This window comes from Nilaparvata lugens, chromosome 10 (assembly GCF_014356525.2).
Source record: "Nilaparvata lugens isolate BPH chromosome 10, ASM1435652v1, whole genome shotgun sequence".
NCBI lineage: Eukaryota > Metazoa > Arthropoda > Insecta > Hemiptera > Delphacidae > Nilaparvata > Nilaparvata lugens.
In genome coordinates, this window is record NC_052513.1 from 42,716,176 (window position 1) to 42,731,146 (window position 14,971).

The 14,971-nt window shown below is 34.8% G+C and overlaps 2 protein-coding genes across 2 annotated transcripts in view; one reads left to right on the forward strand and one right to left on the reverse strand.

The window, feature by feature from the left end:
• Positions 1-14,971, reverse strand: part of LOC111050580 — a 553,956-nt gene that overhangs the window by 200,574 nt on the left and 338,411 nt on the right.
• LOC120353381 lies at positions 797-1,614 on the forward strand. The gene is made up of 2 exons (XM_039436911.1): positions 797-1,388; positions 1,437-1,614. The coding sequence occupies exons 1-2, from the start codon at positions 1,052-1,054 to the stop codon at positions 1,475-1,477; spliced, it is 378 nt and encodes a 125-aa protein (XP_039292845.1). The 5' UTR covers positions 797-1,051; the 3' UTR covers positions 1,478-1,614.

The following is a 14,971-nucleotide window of genomic DNA, read 5'->3' on the forward strand; positions in this document are numbered from 1 at the left end:
TTCGCTGTTCTACAATTCATAGTGTTACATGTTACAGCAGAATTTGCTATCGACTTTCATAACTAACCTAACTGCTCAATTTTTTCTCTTAAAAAGGTAATTAACAAATTTTAATTTTATTATCCCCGCTTGTGTCCTTTTTTATCTGATGTATATAATTTAATTACATATTTAAAAATTGTTCTTTTCCTTATTGCAGGCTTCTAACGGCTGGAAGGAATTAAAATACTGGATTGTTGCCACGAGGTCCTATACCAATATTAAATTTATTAAGGAAGGTTAGTAATCGGTTGATAATAATGTTTTCCTTGATTTCTTATCATATTATTTCAAATTTGACGATATAGCATGTAGAAAATGTTGTGATTTTCCCGTATCTTTGGGCTTTCTGCTTGTAGCTACACTGTAGGCTGGTTGGGTTATCTGTTCTCCATTTGTGATTGTTGAGGCTGTCCTATTATTAATTTATCTTCATCATAAATTTGAAGCCCTTGTATCTGGTATATCTTTTTAAATAATTCCAAGCTTCATTTATGGTAGTTTCTTTTAATCCATTCTTTTCCCAATTATCCTGTAGTCTTAATGCATCCTGCTTTTCATGCTCATTTAATATTCTTGATTTCAGTTTGTCATAAATCATTATGCCCACAACAATAAACATTTTTATAATATTAACTTTCCAATTATCAATACTAGATTCTTTCAATACCAACAATACAATATTTTCCCTCATATCTACAACACAGTATTTTATTAATATCACAGCCATAACTATCATTACACACAATATCCAAACATTTATCATCATTTTAACAATATAATCACTCAACATATAGCCAGGTACTTCAATTTTATTCACATTATTTCTTATTTCTTTCACTCTTCCTAGACACCGTTTATCCTTAATTAATCTCCACAAGTAGTCCACTTTTATGTTGCCCATGCACGAATCAATCATAGTAGTCTTATCGGTTCCAGTTTTAATCCATTCATTCGATCCATTTTGCCGGTCACATCTCTTATTGGCCCTCTTAAAACGTATGTGCCGCGGATGCATGACGTCGGCGATCTCTTCCTGTCCTCCTTGGTGCCGGTCCGGAATCCTCCTTGGCCTCTTGAAGCGTGCATGCGGCCTCCATCGGCGCGCGCGGTTCCTCCTTCGCTTTCTACGCCTCCGGGCCTTACGATGCATGCTCCTCTCCCGAATGCCGTCCTCTCCGTCCTGATGTCGGCCGTCCGGTGTCCTCGGGCGCCTCCGTCTCCGGGCCTTACGGTGGTCGCTCCTCCGGTCCTGCATGCCGTCCTCCCTGGTGTCAGCCTCTTGGTCAAAAATTTTGGGGTCCTTTGTCTCCTTCGGTGGTGTCCATTGGTGCGGGTGCATGGGTTCTGTGGCGGTCTCTTGATGCGCGAGTGTGACTTTCAAAGCGGGTAGTATGGTGGCGGTCTCTTGATGGGCGGGCTGCTCTACCTGTGGTGATGGATCTTCGGCGGGTTGCTCTTCGGTGGGGAACAGAATACTGAATAGAGGTTGATGCTTGCGGCTGGTTTTTGGTGGTGGGTTATCTGGTATTGGCTTTTGTTCTTCTAATAATATTTTCGGTGGACCACTTCTGAATGTGGTGTATGACGTTGAAATATCCTGCTTTTCTTGGTTTGTTTCATTTGAACTTGTGCTTGTTATATCGGGGGTATCATATAGTCCTGGTTTATTAGCTGTAGTTTTCTGTATATCTGGTGGCGGGTTGTTGGGTGTTGGGTTCTGTGTTTTTTGGTGATTTGATCTGGACGCATGCTCTAATGTGTAGTTTGTACTTATTTGATGAGGTGGCGGTTTGTAATTTTTGTCGTAATTATTCTGAGTGTTATCATTATTTGTGTTAAATCGATCACGGCCATAATAATACTTTCTTTCATAGGTTTGCTGTGGATAATGGTTTGTTTGACGATTCTGAAAACTTCTATTATTCCAGCTGTTATTTTGATTATGATTATAGCGGCGTTTAAATTGGGGAGCAGATCGGTAGCGATCATATGATACCGGTTCATATTTTTGGCTGTTATACTGATTAAATTTTGAGTTATGTTGATTTGTGCGTATCTCTGGTCTGAACGGTGGTTTGATATTGCCATCACAGACTGTATGCCATATAAATGATTAATCAGCTGCTTACAATCAGTAATGGGTTGTGTGGCGAGTGCCATTCTAACTTGATACGGTAGCTTCTTTAAAATAATACTTGCTAATGCCGATTCATTAATGGGCTCGCTCAATTGAGAATTTTTAAACTGTAGGGCAGTGACGAAAGTGGTACATGCACCGTCTAAGTTAGGGTTGAAATCGCATGATATAATGTCCGCTAGCACGTCCAACTGTTTACTTCTGCTCCAATACTGTTCCAGGAAGACAGCTACAAACTCATCCAATGATGTAAATTCATGGGCTCTACTCCGAAAGAACATCAGGGGTTCGCCAATCAATAAACTAGTCAAACGAAGACGCCAAAAATTCCAAGAGGTGGGTGTTAATGATTGAACTAGTTTTATCTGATCTATAAATTCTTTAGGTTGGAGATAGCGGTCTGTATTGTCAAAACGGCCTAATTCATTGAAACTGTGTAGTGAATCAAACGTTGCTATGGGAATAGGCTCTATATTCTCGTGCGGAAATTGATGTATTTGACTTTCAAGTTGTACCAACTTCTCTTGGGCCTGTTTCCAATGACTAGAAGCTTCTGTTTCATTATCTACTACTTCGGCATTTAATTCAGATGAAAATAATTGCTGTTCTCCAACGGCTGTCTCCAATGAATTAAGTTGTACTTTGTTTTGATTTATATCAGAATTTAGGTGAGCTATTTGTGTAGATTTACTATTCTGTTGTTTATTTATGGAAATAAGTTGACTATTGTTCCTGTTTGTAGCTATTTCATGAATTTGTGAAGTGTTTTGTGCTGGTAGGTTATCTATTCTTTCCGCAGTCTCCTTACCCATTCTTACCGATGTATCCTTCAGTGATTCCCGCATTTCCTTCATTTCCGCCTTTAAGTTCTTCATTACTGTGGTCATTGTTTTTTCTAAACTATTAGAAAATGACTTGATCATCCCCTCTACTATAACCCTCCTTATTGCTTCTTGGGAGACATTTAACGGTTTATTACTGTTCACAGGATTCTTGGCGGTGATTGAAGATATCTGGGCGTTGGACTCCATCGCGCCCCCCTCAGCGTCGATCTCCGCTACTATCGCCGTCTGCAGTGTGTCTGCTACCTTACTTTGCGTGGACGAAAAGAGACTCATATTTTAAAAATGGATTAAGTGTCAAGTGTTTGTTAAAAAAGTGAAAGTTTTGGCCAACAAGGCATTAATAAGGACACAAATGAGGATAGGCCTATGGACATTACAAGCCAGGTAACCTATTTATTACTTAAGCTCTTATAATATAATAATACTATTCATTGATTTCTGACTAGCAGTTTAGGCCCATAAAATATAATAGCTCTCTCTATAAACATGTAATTTTTCACAGTACTAATAATATAAAATTTTCTTTAAAACATATAATTTCTCTCTATTTAAAGCTCTTGTTTCCCCAAAAAGTAATACAAATATTCCTTCGCCAGTTTTCCTCACAACTCGTATAAGTTATCTATAATTTTCAATATGGTTATTGACCTAATTTCAAGTAATTATTCAATGAGCTTGGCTCTCATCATCAGTCCCACGTTGGCACGACATGTCTTTGTGTCACGTTATTCTTTATATTAAAATAACGATTAGCCTCCTGCTTGGCATCAGTCGGTAAAGCATGAGATTTAATATAATTAGGGCGTGGTTTTCTAATAGTATTCAGTCTTAAAAAATCTTGATAGGCCTAGATATGGGCTTCTCCAATAACTCTTGTAATTCAATAATAATAAATATATATATATAAATGATACTTATACTATAGAGATGAGGAATATAAAATGAATTGCACACCATGAAAATTTCACACATATATTACACAAATAATGCAAAGATCAATCGAGGCAAAAAATATATATAGAGCGATAAAAAATATAATATAAAAAATAGAACAATATTTGAAATAATAAAAATATCACAGGCTAAACTTTATATTCTAGATTTGTGGCACGAATCATTACCATGTGCCTTTATCTTGAAATCATATACATTCTTTTGCATGTAGCTGTGACATGTACTTGCTAATACTTGTCGACTTGGATAATTCAACCAAAAATATGTGCTCTAAGATCAGCTTGATAAATTAGCCACTAATAATCCAAATATATCTATATATTAAAATCTCTAGTATTTAGTAGATTTATTTGTATCGAATATATATTTTTATCTCAGGGTGTAAGATTCGGCACCTGACGGAATAGGTAGAGCCATTCATCTAGTGAATTAGAACTATGATAAATTATCGCAAATTGTATTGCAAAAAATTAATATTGTATGCATACGTTTGATAGCCTAGATTTCGTACTTCTTTGATTAAATAGAAATTTCTAAAATATTGATCTATATATTTTTCTTTCAATTAAATACCTTTAATACTAATTTTTACTTGCGCAAGTATTACTCTTATTAATTTCTTAATTTATAATAACCCTTTCGGCGAGCTAGCTTTGATCATCAGATTATTTCGAAGCACTAGGGCGCCCATCACTAAATTCAAATTTAATCACTCACGTGTCGAAAATCTTCTTGTAAGCCGCCGATGTCGACCCAACTCCATGTGGTCCGGGAATATGGTAGTCGGAATCGTCTCCTCCAGGGGGTTATAAATTTAATAAAAAAAATGAAAAATGACTTCTGCTTCACAATAGCATCACGAAGTCTTTTAAGAAATTAATAATTTACTTTAAATTTAAATTTTTACAAAATTATTGATAAGGTACTTCGCTCTAAAATATTTGGGGTCCTCTTATGGTGGCATCTGGCTGGCGAGTTGGCTGGCGAGTGCTGGTTCTTCCTTCTCAAGTTTTACAGATCCTCTTTCCGACTTTCAAATTAGCATAAAATTTAAATATCTCAATCCTCCGCCATTAAATTCAAATAGATCTTACAAAGAATGCCAAAATATTGCTTAGATTATATGATTAATAATTTCTTTGCATTCGAGCCATATTGATAACATAGATTACACAAATTTTTACACGAAATCTACTACAATTATATAAATATATATAAATATTTTTGAATCGGCCTACAGTTGCCGCCCATTAACTGCCGTTTTACTATTGGTGCATGCAAATTTTTATTAGGTATTCATGCGCCTGGTAACTCTTATTTCCTGAATACATTAAATTATTTTTATTTGGTTTTATATTTATGCTCTTTGCATGCTAGTTAATATTATATATATTAATATTAATTCCATGCTAACTAATAATTAGCCACGTGGACGGGTGTTTTTTCACATTGCACACCGTCTGAATGCAATAAAGCTCTGCCAAGGGGTTTTGGTCAGATTCTACGTTCTTCGGTTTGATCGATCTCTAGGTCACCGATCCGTGAATACTTCTACATAACCTCAATCTTCAAATATTTTATAAATAATCTATTTATGAGTAGTAAACTTTCTTCAAATCCTTTTTAAGTTCTTGTACCATTTAGCCAGAACAAGCTGATGCTATCTTATCTTGATTATTATCTGCTTGGCGATATTAGCCAATTACTTTATTTTTAGACCTATTACTATTTCTGTTAGGGCTTTTCATCTACCCAGATTTAAGATGTTACAACATTTGAACCGAAAAATCTTGAATTTTCCACAGCGACTACAAGAAGGACTCTTCCACTTTCGTCAACGAATTTGCACTAAAAAAAAAGTCTTTATAACTCAACGTCTTTTTCGGTCCCTAATGACTTCAATTCGCATTTCTTTGATGTTTCTGCATTCTCTTAAAATATGGAGCTCGACTTTCCTTCCGAAACCGAAGGAAGGTTTTCATTTCTCCCGCTTGTTAGCAGACGGCCGCATTTCTTATAAGAATTATTCTTTGTGCTGCCTTCTTTGTATTACATTCTTCAGATCAAGAGTTTGTAATCCATTCTTTGTATTCCTTTCTTGAGAACAAGTTGTTGATAGATGATTACTGACTCAATTTACTCAGTTGACATCTGTTTTCAATTCACTGTTTGATCAGCAGAAATCTACTACAATTATATAAATATATATAAATATTTTTGAATCGGCCTACAGTTGCCGCCCATTAACTGCCGTTTTACTATTGGTGCATGCAAATTTTTATTAGGTATTCATGCGCCTGGTAACTCTTATTTCCTGAATACATTAAATTATTTTTATTTGGTTTTATATTTATGCTCTTTGCATGCTAGTTAATATTATATATATTAATATTAATTCCATGCTAACTAATAATTAGCCACGTGGACGGGTGTTTTCTCACATTGCACACCGTCTGAATGCAATAAAGCTCTGCCAAGGGGTTTTGGTCAGATTCTACGTTCTTCGGTTTGATCGATCTCTAGGTCACCGACCCGTGAATACTTCTACATAACCTCAATCTTCAAATATTTTATAAATAATATATTTATGAGTAGTAAACTTTCTTCAAATCCTTTTTAAGTTCTTGTACCATTTAGCCAGAACAAGCTGATGCTATCTTATCTTGATTATTATCTGCTTGGCGATATTAGCCAATTACTTTATTTTTAGACCTATTACTATTTCTATTAGGGCTTTTCATCTACCCAGATTTAAGATGTTACAACATTTGAACCGAAAAATCTTGAACTTTCCACAGCAACTACAAGAAGGACTCTTCCACTTTCGTCAACGAATTTGCGCTAAGAAAAAACGTCTTTATAATCCAACGTCTTTCTCGGTCCCTAATGACTTCAATTCGCATTTCTTTGATGTTTCTGCATTCTCTTAAAATATGGAGCTCGACTTTCCTTCCGAAACCGAAGGAAGGTTTTCATTTCTCCCGCTTGTTAGCAGACGGCCGCATTTCTTATAAGAATTATTCTTTGTGCTGCCTTCTTTGTATTACATTCTTGAGATCAAGAGTTTGTAATCCATTCTTTGTATTCCTTTCTTGAGAACAAGTTGTTGATAGATGATTACTGACTCAATTTACTCGGTTGACATCTGTTTTCAATTCAATGTTTGATCAGCAGACACCTACTCCACTTATTCAATAACAGAGCGTTGAATTCGTTATATCCGATAAAAAACAGATTCACAACTGGAATTGATCCGAGTCTTGAGTTTGTAGAAGAAAAAACAAGGTTTCTTGTCTGTATGCTTCCATGTTTTTCATAAATAAATAAATAAATAAATAAATAAATAAATAAATAAATAAATAAAAAATAAATAAATAAATAATAAATAATAAATAAATAAATAAATAAATAAATAAATAAATAAATAAATAAATAAATAAATAAATAAATAAATAAATAAATAAATAAATGAATAAATAAATAAATAAATAAATAATAAATAAATAAAGATATGTGTCATCAGAATATTTACTTATTGAAAGTTTTTTTCTTAGCATTTCTGTTTGACAATTCTCATACTCTGTTAAGAGTCTCTGGGAAAATATTAAAAACAAAACAAAACAAAACACATTTATTGAAGATCGTGATTCTGGTTTCGTTTGTTACACAATTATCGAACTCTGTTAAACTATGAATAAAGTGGAGAGCGACAGTATTGATAGTAACGGCCGAGAACCGTTATTGGTGAAAGCCGTGACCTATCAAGGTGAAGGCCTGCCATTGGCCGAGACAATGGCAGTGTTTGGTTAGCAATCGTATTGCTATCCTTGTCTATCATTCGACAAAGCATATAGCGCTATCTCTTTCTAGCTTTGCTTTGTTGCCACATCGTCTTTTTATGTAGAATTAATAATTAATTGACAAAATATTTCATCTTAATTATGAAAATTCATTATGAATTTATTGAAAAATATAATTTCTTCATTGATAAATTATAATTGAATATTTTAAATGAGAATGTACAGTTGATATTACATCAATATACCTGTATCAGCTACCGTCTACAGAAGGCATTGACAAGACAGAGGATCGGCAACGTTGTTCTCCTATCTTTCTCAACTGCCATTATAACGTGAACCTCACAATAGATGTTAACCTTGCTAGGTCACAGCTACAGCTTTCAACAACAACGGTGCTCGGCCGTCAGTAAAATACTGCTGCTCTTCACTTCGATTTCAGTTCATCAGATATTGATAATAATGATAATTCCATAGTGAGGTCCACGTTATAATGGCAGTTAGAAAGATAAAAGAACAATGTTGCCAAACCTCTGTCTTGTCATTGCCTTCTATAGACGGTAGCTGATACAGGTTTATTGATGTATAATATTAACGGTTCATTCTCGTTTAAAATAATCAATTATATTTTATTAAGCAAGAAATTATATTCTTCTAATGTTGCCGAACTTCGTTTTATCAATTCCTTCTATAAACGGTAGCTGATACACGTTTATCAATGTAATATTAACTGTTCATTCTTGTTTAAAATAATCAATTAAGTTATATTTTATTAAGCAAGAAATTATATTTTTCAATATTTTCATAAAAAAGATGATTTTTTTTAATCAATTATAAATTCTATATCATTAAAAGACGATCTGGCAACAGAGCAAAGCGAGAAAGACACAGCACTATCCGCTTTGTTGAATGATAGACAAGGGTAGACTAAGGGTTACTAATAGTTGGTAGGTTTGTGATTATGTTTTCAAATTTTTGAAATAAGTACAATCTTTTTCAAGTTCTCTATTCTTGTGATTCATTTAAAGTATTATATCAATCTTCAAAAATCGAAATCTTCAAATCATTATTCCTGGACCAAAAATCAAGTGACGAACCAGTGCGTGATATCATAATCTCAACCTTTCGACAACATCACCTTTTTATCAAAATTTTTGAAGAGAAATAGTATAGGCTCAGCCTAGTTATTCCTTCAATGTCATAATTATATTATGATTGTAGTATTTCTTACACTAAATGAATGAATGATAGCAATACCATTGCTAATCAAACACTACTATTATTACGAATTTTTTCATGGAAAGACGTTCGTATTTCCATGTACCACCGGCGGCCTATTTTCGCGCGGTTGACTTTAATATTAGTTAGCTTTGTTGGATGATACCCATCTCCCCAAATATATCAAATGTCAATCCCACTAATTAAAGGTGTGTTGTCACATACAAGGATGCACATACCCAGAGACAAGAGCTCTGTACAGTTGCGTTCCAAGCACTAAACATCAACAGACTCTAACGACCTCTACTCTCCTTGTTAGAAGAGGAGAGAGATACCTCGGTATCATTCCTTGTTGGAGGAGGAGAGAGATATCTTAGTATCTCTCCTTGTTAGAGAAGGAGAGAGATACCTCAGTGTCTCTCTTCTTGTCAGTGAAAGAGAGAGATACGTCAGTATCTCTCCTTGATGGAGGAGGAGAGAGAGATACCTGAGTATTTCTCCTTGTTAGAGAAGGAGAGAGATACCTGAGTATCTCTCCTTGTTAGAGAAGGAGAGAGCCGTTAGAGAAGGCAACATTAACTCAAACGTAAGCAATACGTCAGTATCCTTGATGGAGAAGGAGAGAGAGATACCTGAGTATTTCTCCTTGTTGGAGAAGGAGAGAGATACCTCAGTGTCTCTCTTTGTTGGAGAAGGAGAGATACCTCAGTATCTCTTCTTGTCAGGGAAAGAGAGAGATACGTCAGTATCTCTCCTTGTTGGAGAAGGAGAGAGATACCTCAGTATCTCTCCTTGTTAGAGAAGGAGAGAGCCGTTAGAGAAGGCAACATTAACTCAAACGTAAGCACACTACTACTCTACATACTCAGTGTAAGGAAGGCTTCAGTCATATAGATATCCAGGTAGGCTCTAAAACGTATATACGTTCATATATATGCAAACATGCCTTACTTGCATAGAGCCACTCTCTAAGTTTAAGGGGACTACATTTGAGGCGGAGGAGTATTTGGTACAACATTCCTTCCCTCAGTTGGTAAACCTGATCAAAGGAAATTTCAAGCTTTGACCAGGCTTACCAACGGAGTCAAATGACATCACTCATCACTCAAATTATATTAGTACCATCAAAAACCCTCTCTGTTGACAGCCGTGAAGTTGGTATGAAGATATCTGAGGTAGTTTACCGAGTCAAAGTTTAACTTACCCTACTTGTGGTTCCCAGGTTCCTGTAAGTTGTTAGTTATGAATGAGGGAATATTTGCAAGAGGTAATCTGAGTTGATCACGAAGAAAAATACTGTTTTGAATTTCTATTCTGTCATACCGGATTTTTTTATTCAACTGTATGTTCTGATTCTATGTTACCTGACATCTTGAAATCAGAAATCTCTTTTTTGAATGGGATAGAATTATGGAATTGAAAGTGACTCTATCATAGAGAAAGGATAGCATAAGAAGATATCCCATGGTTTGTGAAATCCATTCAAAGTTAGGAAGTTTTGTAGCAAATTTTGTTGTTGTGTATCAATAACACAGTATCATCTCAACTTGATACACAACACCAACATTTGATACAAAACATCCTAAATTTGAATGTATTTTACAAACCATGGGATATCTTCTCATGCTATATTTTCTTCATGGGATCACCATAAATGATACAGTATCACCACAAAATGATAGCCTACTGTATCAACACACATGATACAGTACTAACACGATATGATACAGTATCATCTCAACTTGATACACAACACCAAAATTTCATACAAAACTTCTCAATTTTAAATGAATTTTTGACCGAGCGAAGTGAGGTCTAAGATTCAAGTCGACGGTTTAGCATTTCTCTAAATGTTTATATGTTTTTATGTTTGTGCGCATTTACGGCGAAACGCGGTAATCGATTTTCATGAAATTTGACAGGTATGTTCCCTTTTTAATTACGCGTCGACGTATATTCAAGGTTTTGGAAATTTTGCATTTCAAGTATAATGTAAAAGGGAAAAAGAGCCTCCTTCATACGCCAATATTACCGTGAAAATCAGACTATAGAATTATTATTCATCATAAATCAGCTGTCCAGTGGACTATAATACTACTCGTTCAAAAACATCGAACATCTTGAAAATGTGTCTTTCCATCAACGTTAGTAAACAGTTGACTATGATACTACCCGTTCAAAAACATCGAACATCTTGAAAATTCATCTTTCCATCAACGTTGTAGACAGTTGCAGCCAGACCTGATAACAGCGCTCACACTCACATTCCGGGACGACACGTCACGGTACGATAGGACAGAAAGCTCTATATTTATTTAGGATTTTTTCTAGACATTTTAAATTGATAAATTATTTAATAATTTTTGAGAAAACATATATCAACAGGTCAATGTAACTTACTGAGCGCGAGGTCTACTGTTCACAGAACTACTAGTACAATCTATGGAATATCCTGCTATCTTTTCCACATCGTATTGTAAACCACTGATTTATAAAAACTTCCTAAAAATTTGTGAAGGTGATTACTCATATAGAATGAGAAAACGAGATTTTGTCAAACCTCATCTTTATTAAAAATCGAGATATCAGTTTCGTTTAGTGTTACATTATTATAATGAGGTTCACGTATAACATGTTGTTACTCACTCGAGGTTGAGTGATAGAGAGGACTTAGAAGTCCTAACTCTGCTTAATAAAGAATTTTCCAATTCTCCAACGGCTGACTACTTCCTCACCAAGAATAGTATATACTATCCTTGCATCCTCACCATCACCCTACTGCACCAAATAACGTTTCCAATTCGTCAGGTGTATCATAAAAATATTGATTAATTCTCATCCATAATCAGTTGTGGACCACATTGATTAATTTATTCTCATTTGGCAACGTTGCACTCTTCTGTTCCAGTTTACATCGGACTATTTTCGTGCGGCTCACTATCGTTGGATTTGAATTTGATACATTTGTAGTACTGATTTGGTACATTTGCACTGATATGTAGTGATCATTCATTCATTCATTTCTAGAATAAGCACATTATTAAAGTGATAGGGAGAGGGAAAATAAGGTAACCTTGTGCTATTCCTCTCCCAAATTTAGATGACACATAGTCCGAGATAGGTTAAGTTTTGTAGTTCTTTAATTCACAAAATTTTCAGTCCTCAAGTATTTTCACAAAATAGATTTTCAAATTTAGATGCTTCAAAACTAAACATAGAAGAAATATTTCACATTATTATAACCAAAATAGGAAAAGTTCACATATTAAAAATATAATTTTGAGGAATTACCGGAAAACGAGCTTTAATTCTAAAATCCGTTTCATATATAACATTAAATTGATGAACCCTCATGAATTGATGGATATCTGTAGACTTTTCATATCAATTGATAAAATTTCATTATTTTTCCATGACTATTGATAATTTGGTTACAGTTTTATGAATGAATTCTGCTATCGTTCAATCAATCAATCAATCAAACAATCGTTCTCCACAAGAACCAATCAGGAGCTTCAATATTGGAGAAAGTGATGGACTCCTCACTAGGAGTTGCCATTCAGTGATTGGTCGAAATGCTTGTTCCTGATTAGCTTGAGAATTTTTGGTTGAATACACGAAATGGAGGAACCGATGTCACACAAAATGGCGGACCTACGTATTTCAAATGGCTAAAATATAATCATATCATTCGTTGTACTTCAAGCTTCAATAACATGATCCATTCTATTTCCTGCTAAGGATTTTATTCTGACCAAAATATATGACGACAACAACATTAGAATTGATTCATACAATAAATTGTACATCATCAAAAATGATAGGAAGAGAAAAAATAAGGTAACCTTGTGCTATTCCTCTCCCGAATTTAGATGAGGTTACACATAGTCCGAAATAGGCTAAGTCTTGTAAAGTCTTCACAAAATTTTCAGTTCTCAATTATTTTTACAAAGCAGATTCTCAAATTTAGATGCTTCAAAACCAAACATAGGAGAGACATTTCACATTATTATCACTAAAATAGGAAATATTTGAATTATGTATTTAAAACAAGAAGAAGAAGAAGAAGAAGAAGAAGAAGAAGAAGAAGAAGAAGAAGAAGAAGAAGAAGAAGAAGAAGAAGAAGAGAAGAAGAAGAAGAAGAAGAGAAGAAGAAGAAGAAGAAGAATAACAACAACAAGACAGGAGAAGAGAAGAAGAAGAACAACAACAACAAGACAGGAGAAGAAGTAGAAAAAAATGCATATCATGATGACAATGAGAGGATGGATAAACTTTAAAGTTTAAAGTCCCCTGTCCCCTCATTGGTTTGATCTCTCAGGTTTCTCAGTTTTCTGACAACATGAAATTTGAGTTTGGAGCGGACAGTCTCTGACTTTCAAACTCTGTCATTCCCAAAGAGAATTTCACAGTTGAGACTTGAGATGTCACCATGATATCTCTTTTTCCGTTCATCTTTCCTTGGACACTCTCCATAACCACATGGATCAACTCGAAAACGTGTGGGTTGCGCAGAATTATTCATCCAATGAATTGATGATGAAGATCGTCCTTCACGTCATCAGAAATTCATCCAAAGGAGTGAATGAGACTGATATATTCACCATCTGTCCTTTACTTTCCTTTACATTTTCACAGGAGTGAATGAGACCGGGTGATCAGTCTTGTCGGTCCTTTACATCTCAGTCAGAGGTAAATATTCATCCACAGGAGGGAGTGAAACAGATATATATTCACCATATATCTGTCCTTTACTTTTCTCTCCATTCACAGGAATGAGTGAGACCGGTAGATTAGACATATATATCGGTTCTTGACATCTCAGTTGTGAGAAAATTCATCCACAAGAGGGAGTGAAACAGATATATTCACCATATATCTGTCCTTTACTTTCCTTTCCATTCACAGGGATGAGCAAGACCGCTAGATTAGACATATATATATATATATATATATATATATATATATATATATATATATATATATATATATATATATCGGTTCTTGACATCTCAGTTGTAAGAGAATTCATCCACAGGAGAAAGTGAAACAGATATATCCATCATATATCGGTCCTTCTCTTTCCTTTCCATCCACAGGAATGAGTGAGACCGGTAGATTAGACATATATCAGCATATATTAGTCATATATGAGACATTTATCGATTCTTCGGCTCTTGACATCTCAGTTGTAAGAAAATTCATCCACAGGAGAGAGTGAAACAGATATATTCATCATATATCGGTCCTTGACATCTCAGTTATAAGATATCTCATCCAAAGGAGTGAGTGAGAACGATATATGGTGGGAATAGGAGTGGGAGGAGGACATCCGATGGAAAATTGATCGAAATTAGCGTTAATTACATCTGACTGCCAGATTCGGCTCTGACGTCATTCAGTGATAATTTGCAAACTCAGCATTCGAGTCGTAAATCATAGCTTCAAATTTGCGGACGAATATTCTCGGGATCACTACATTTGCATTCGGAGAGATTTAGTATGACGTTTAGCATATGGAAAATTAGTCAACAAGTAGCCAAATTGAATAATTTCTCTCAGCTACTTCAGAATTTATTATTCTATACTTCAGAATTATCTATCCACCAATAAAATATCGTGAATAAATTCAATGTCATCCTTTTCCAGCACTGCATATCGTCTCTACCATTGTCATCATATACATATACTATAATATTATATTCCTATAATATAATGAAGAGAAGAATATTGGCTTATACATTCAGGAATGACGCATCATCACGTCTGAGCAACTGGACTGATTAACTTGAAATTTTGCATATTATATAGATTCTCAAACTACCGAGGATGGTTCGAGGCCTATTTCAAATTCTTCAAGATTTCAGAACTGTACGTCAAGTTTCCAGTTTGTCAAGTTCTCAATTGGACCTTTGCGGAGCATGGGTGACCTGCTAGTATAAATAAACAAGTAATTATGATAAGTTATGAACAATCAT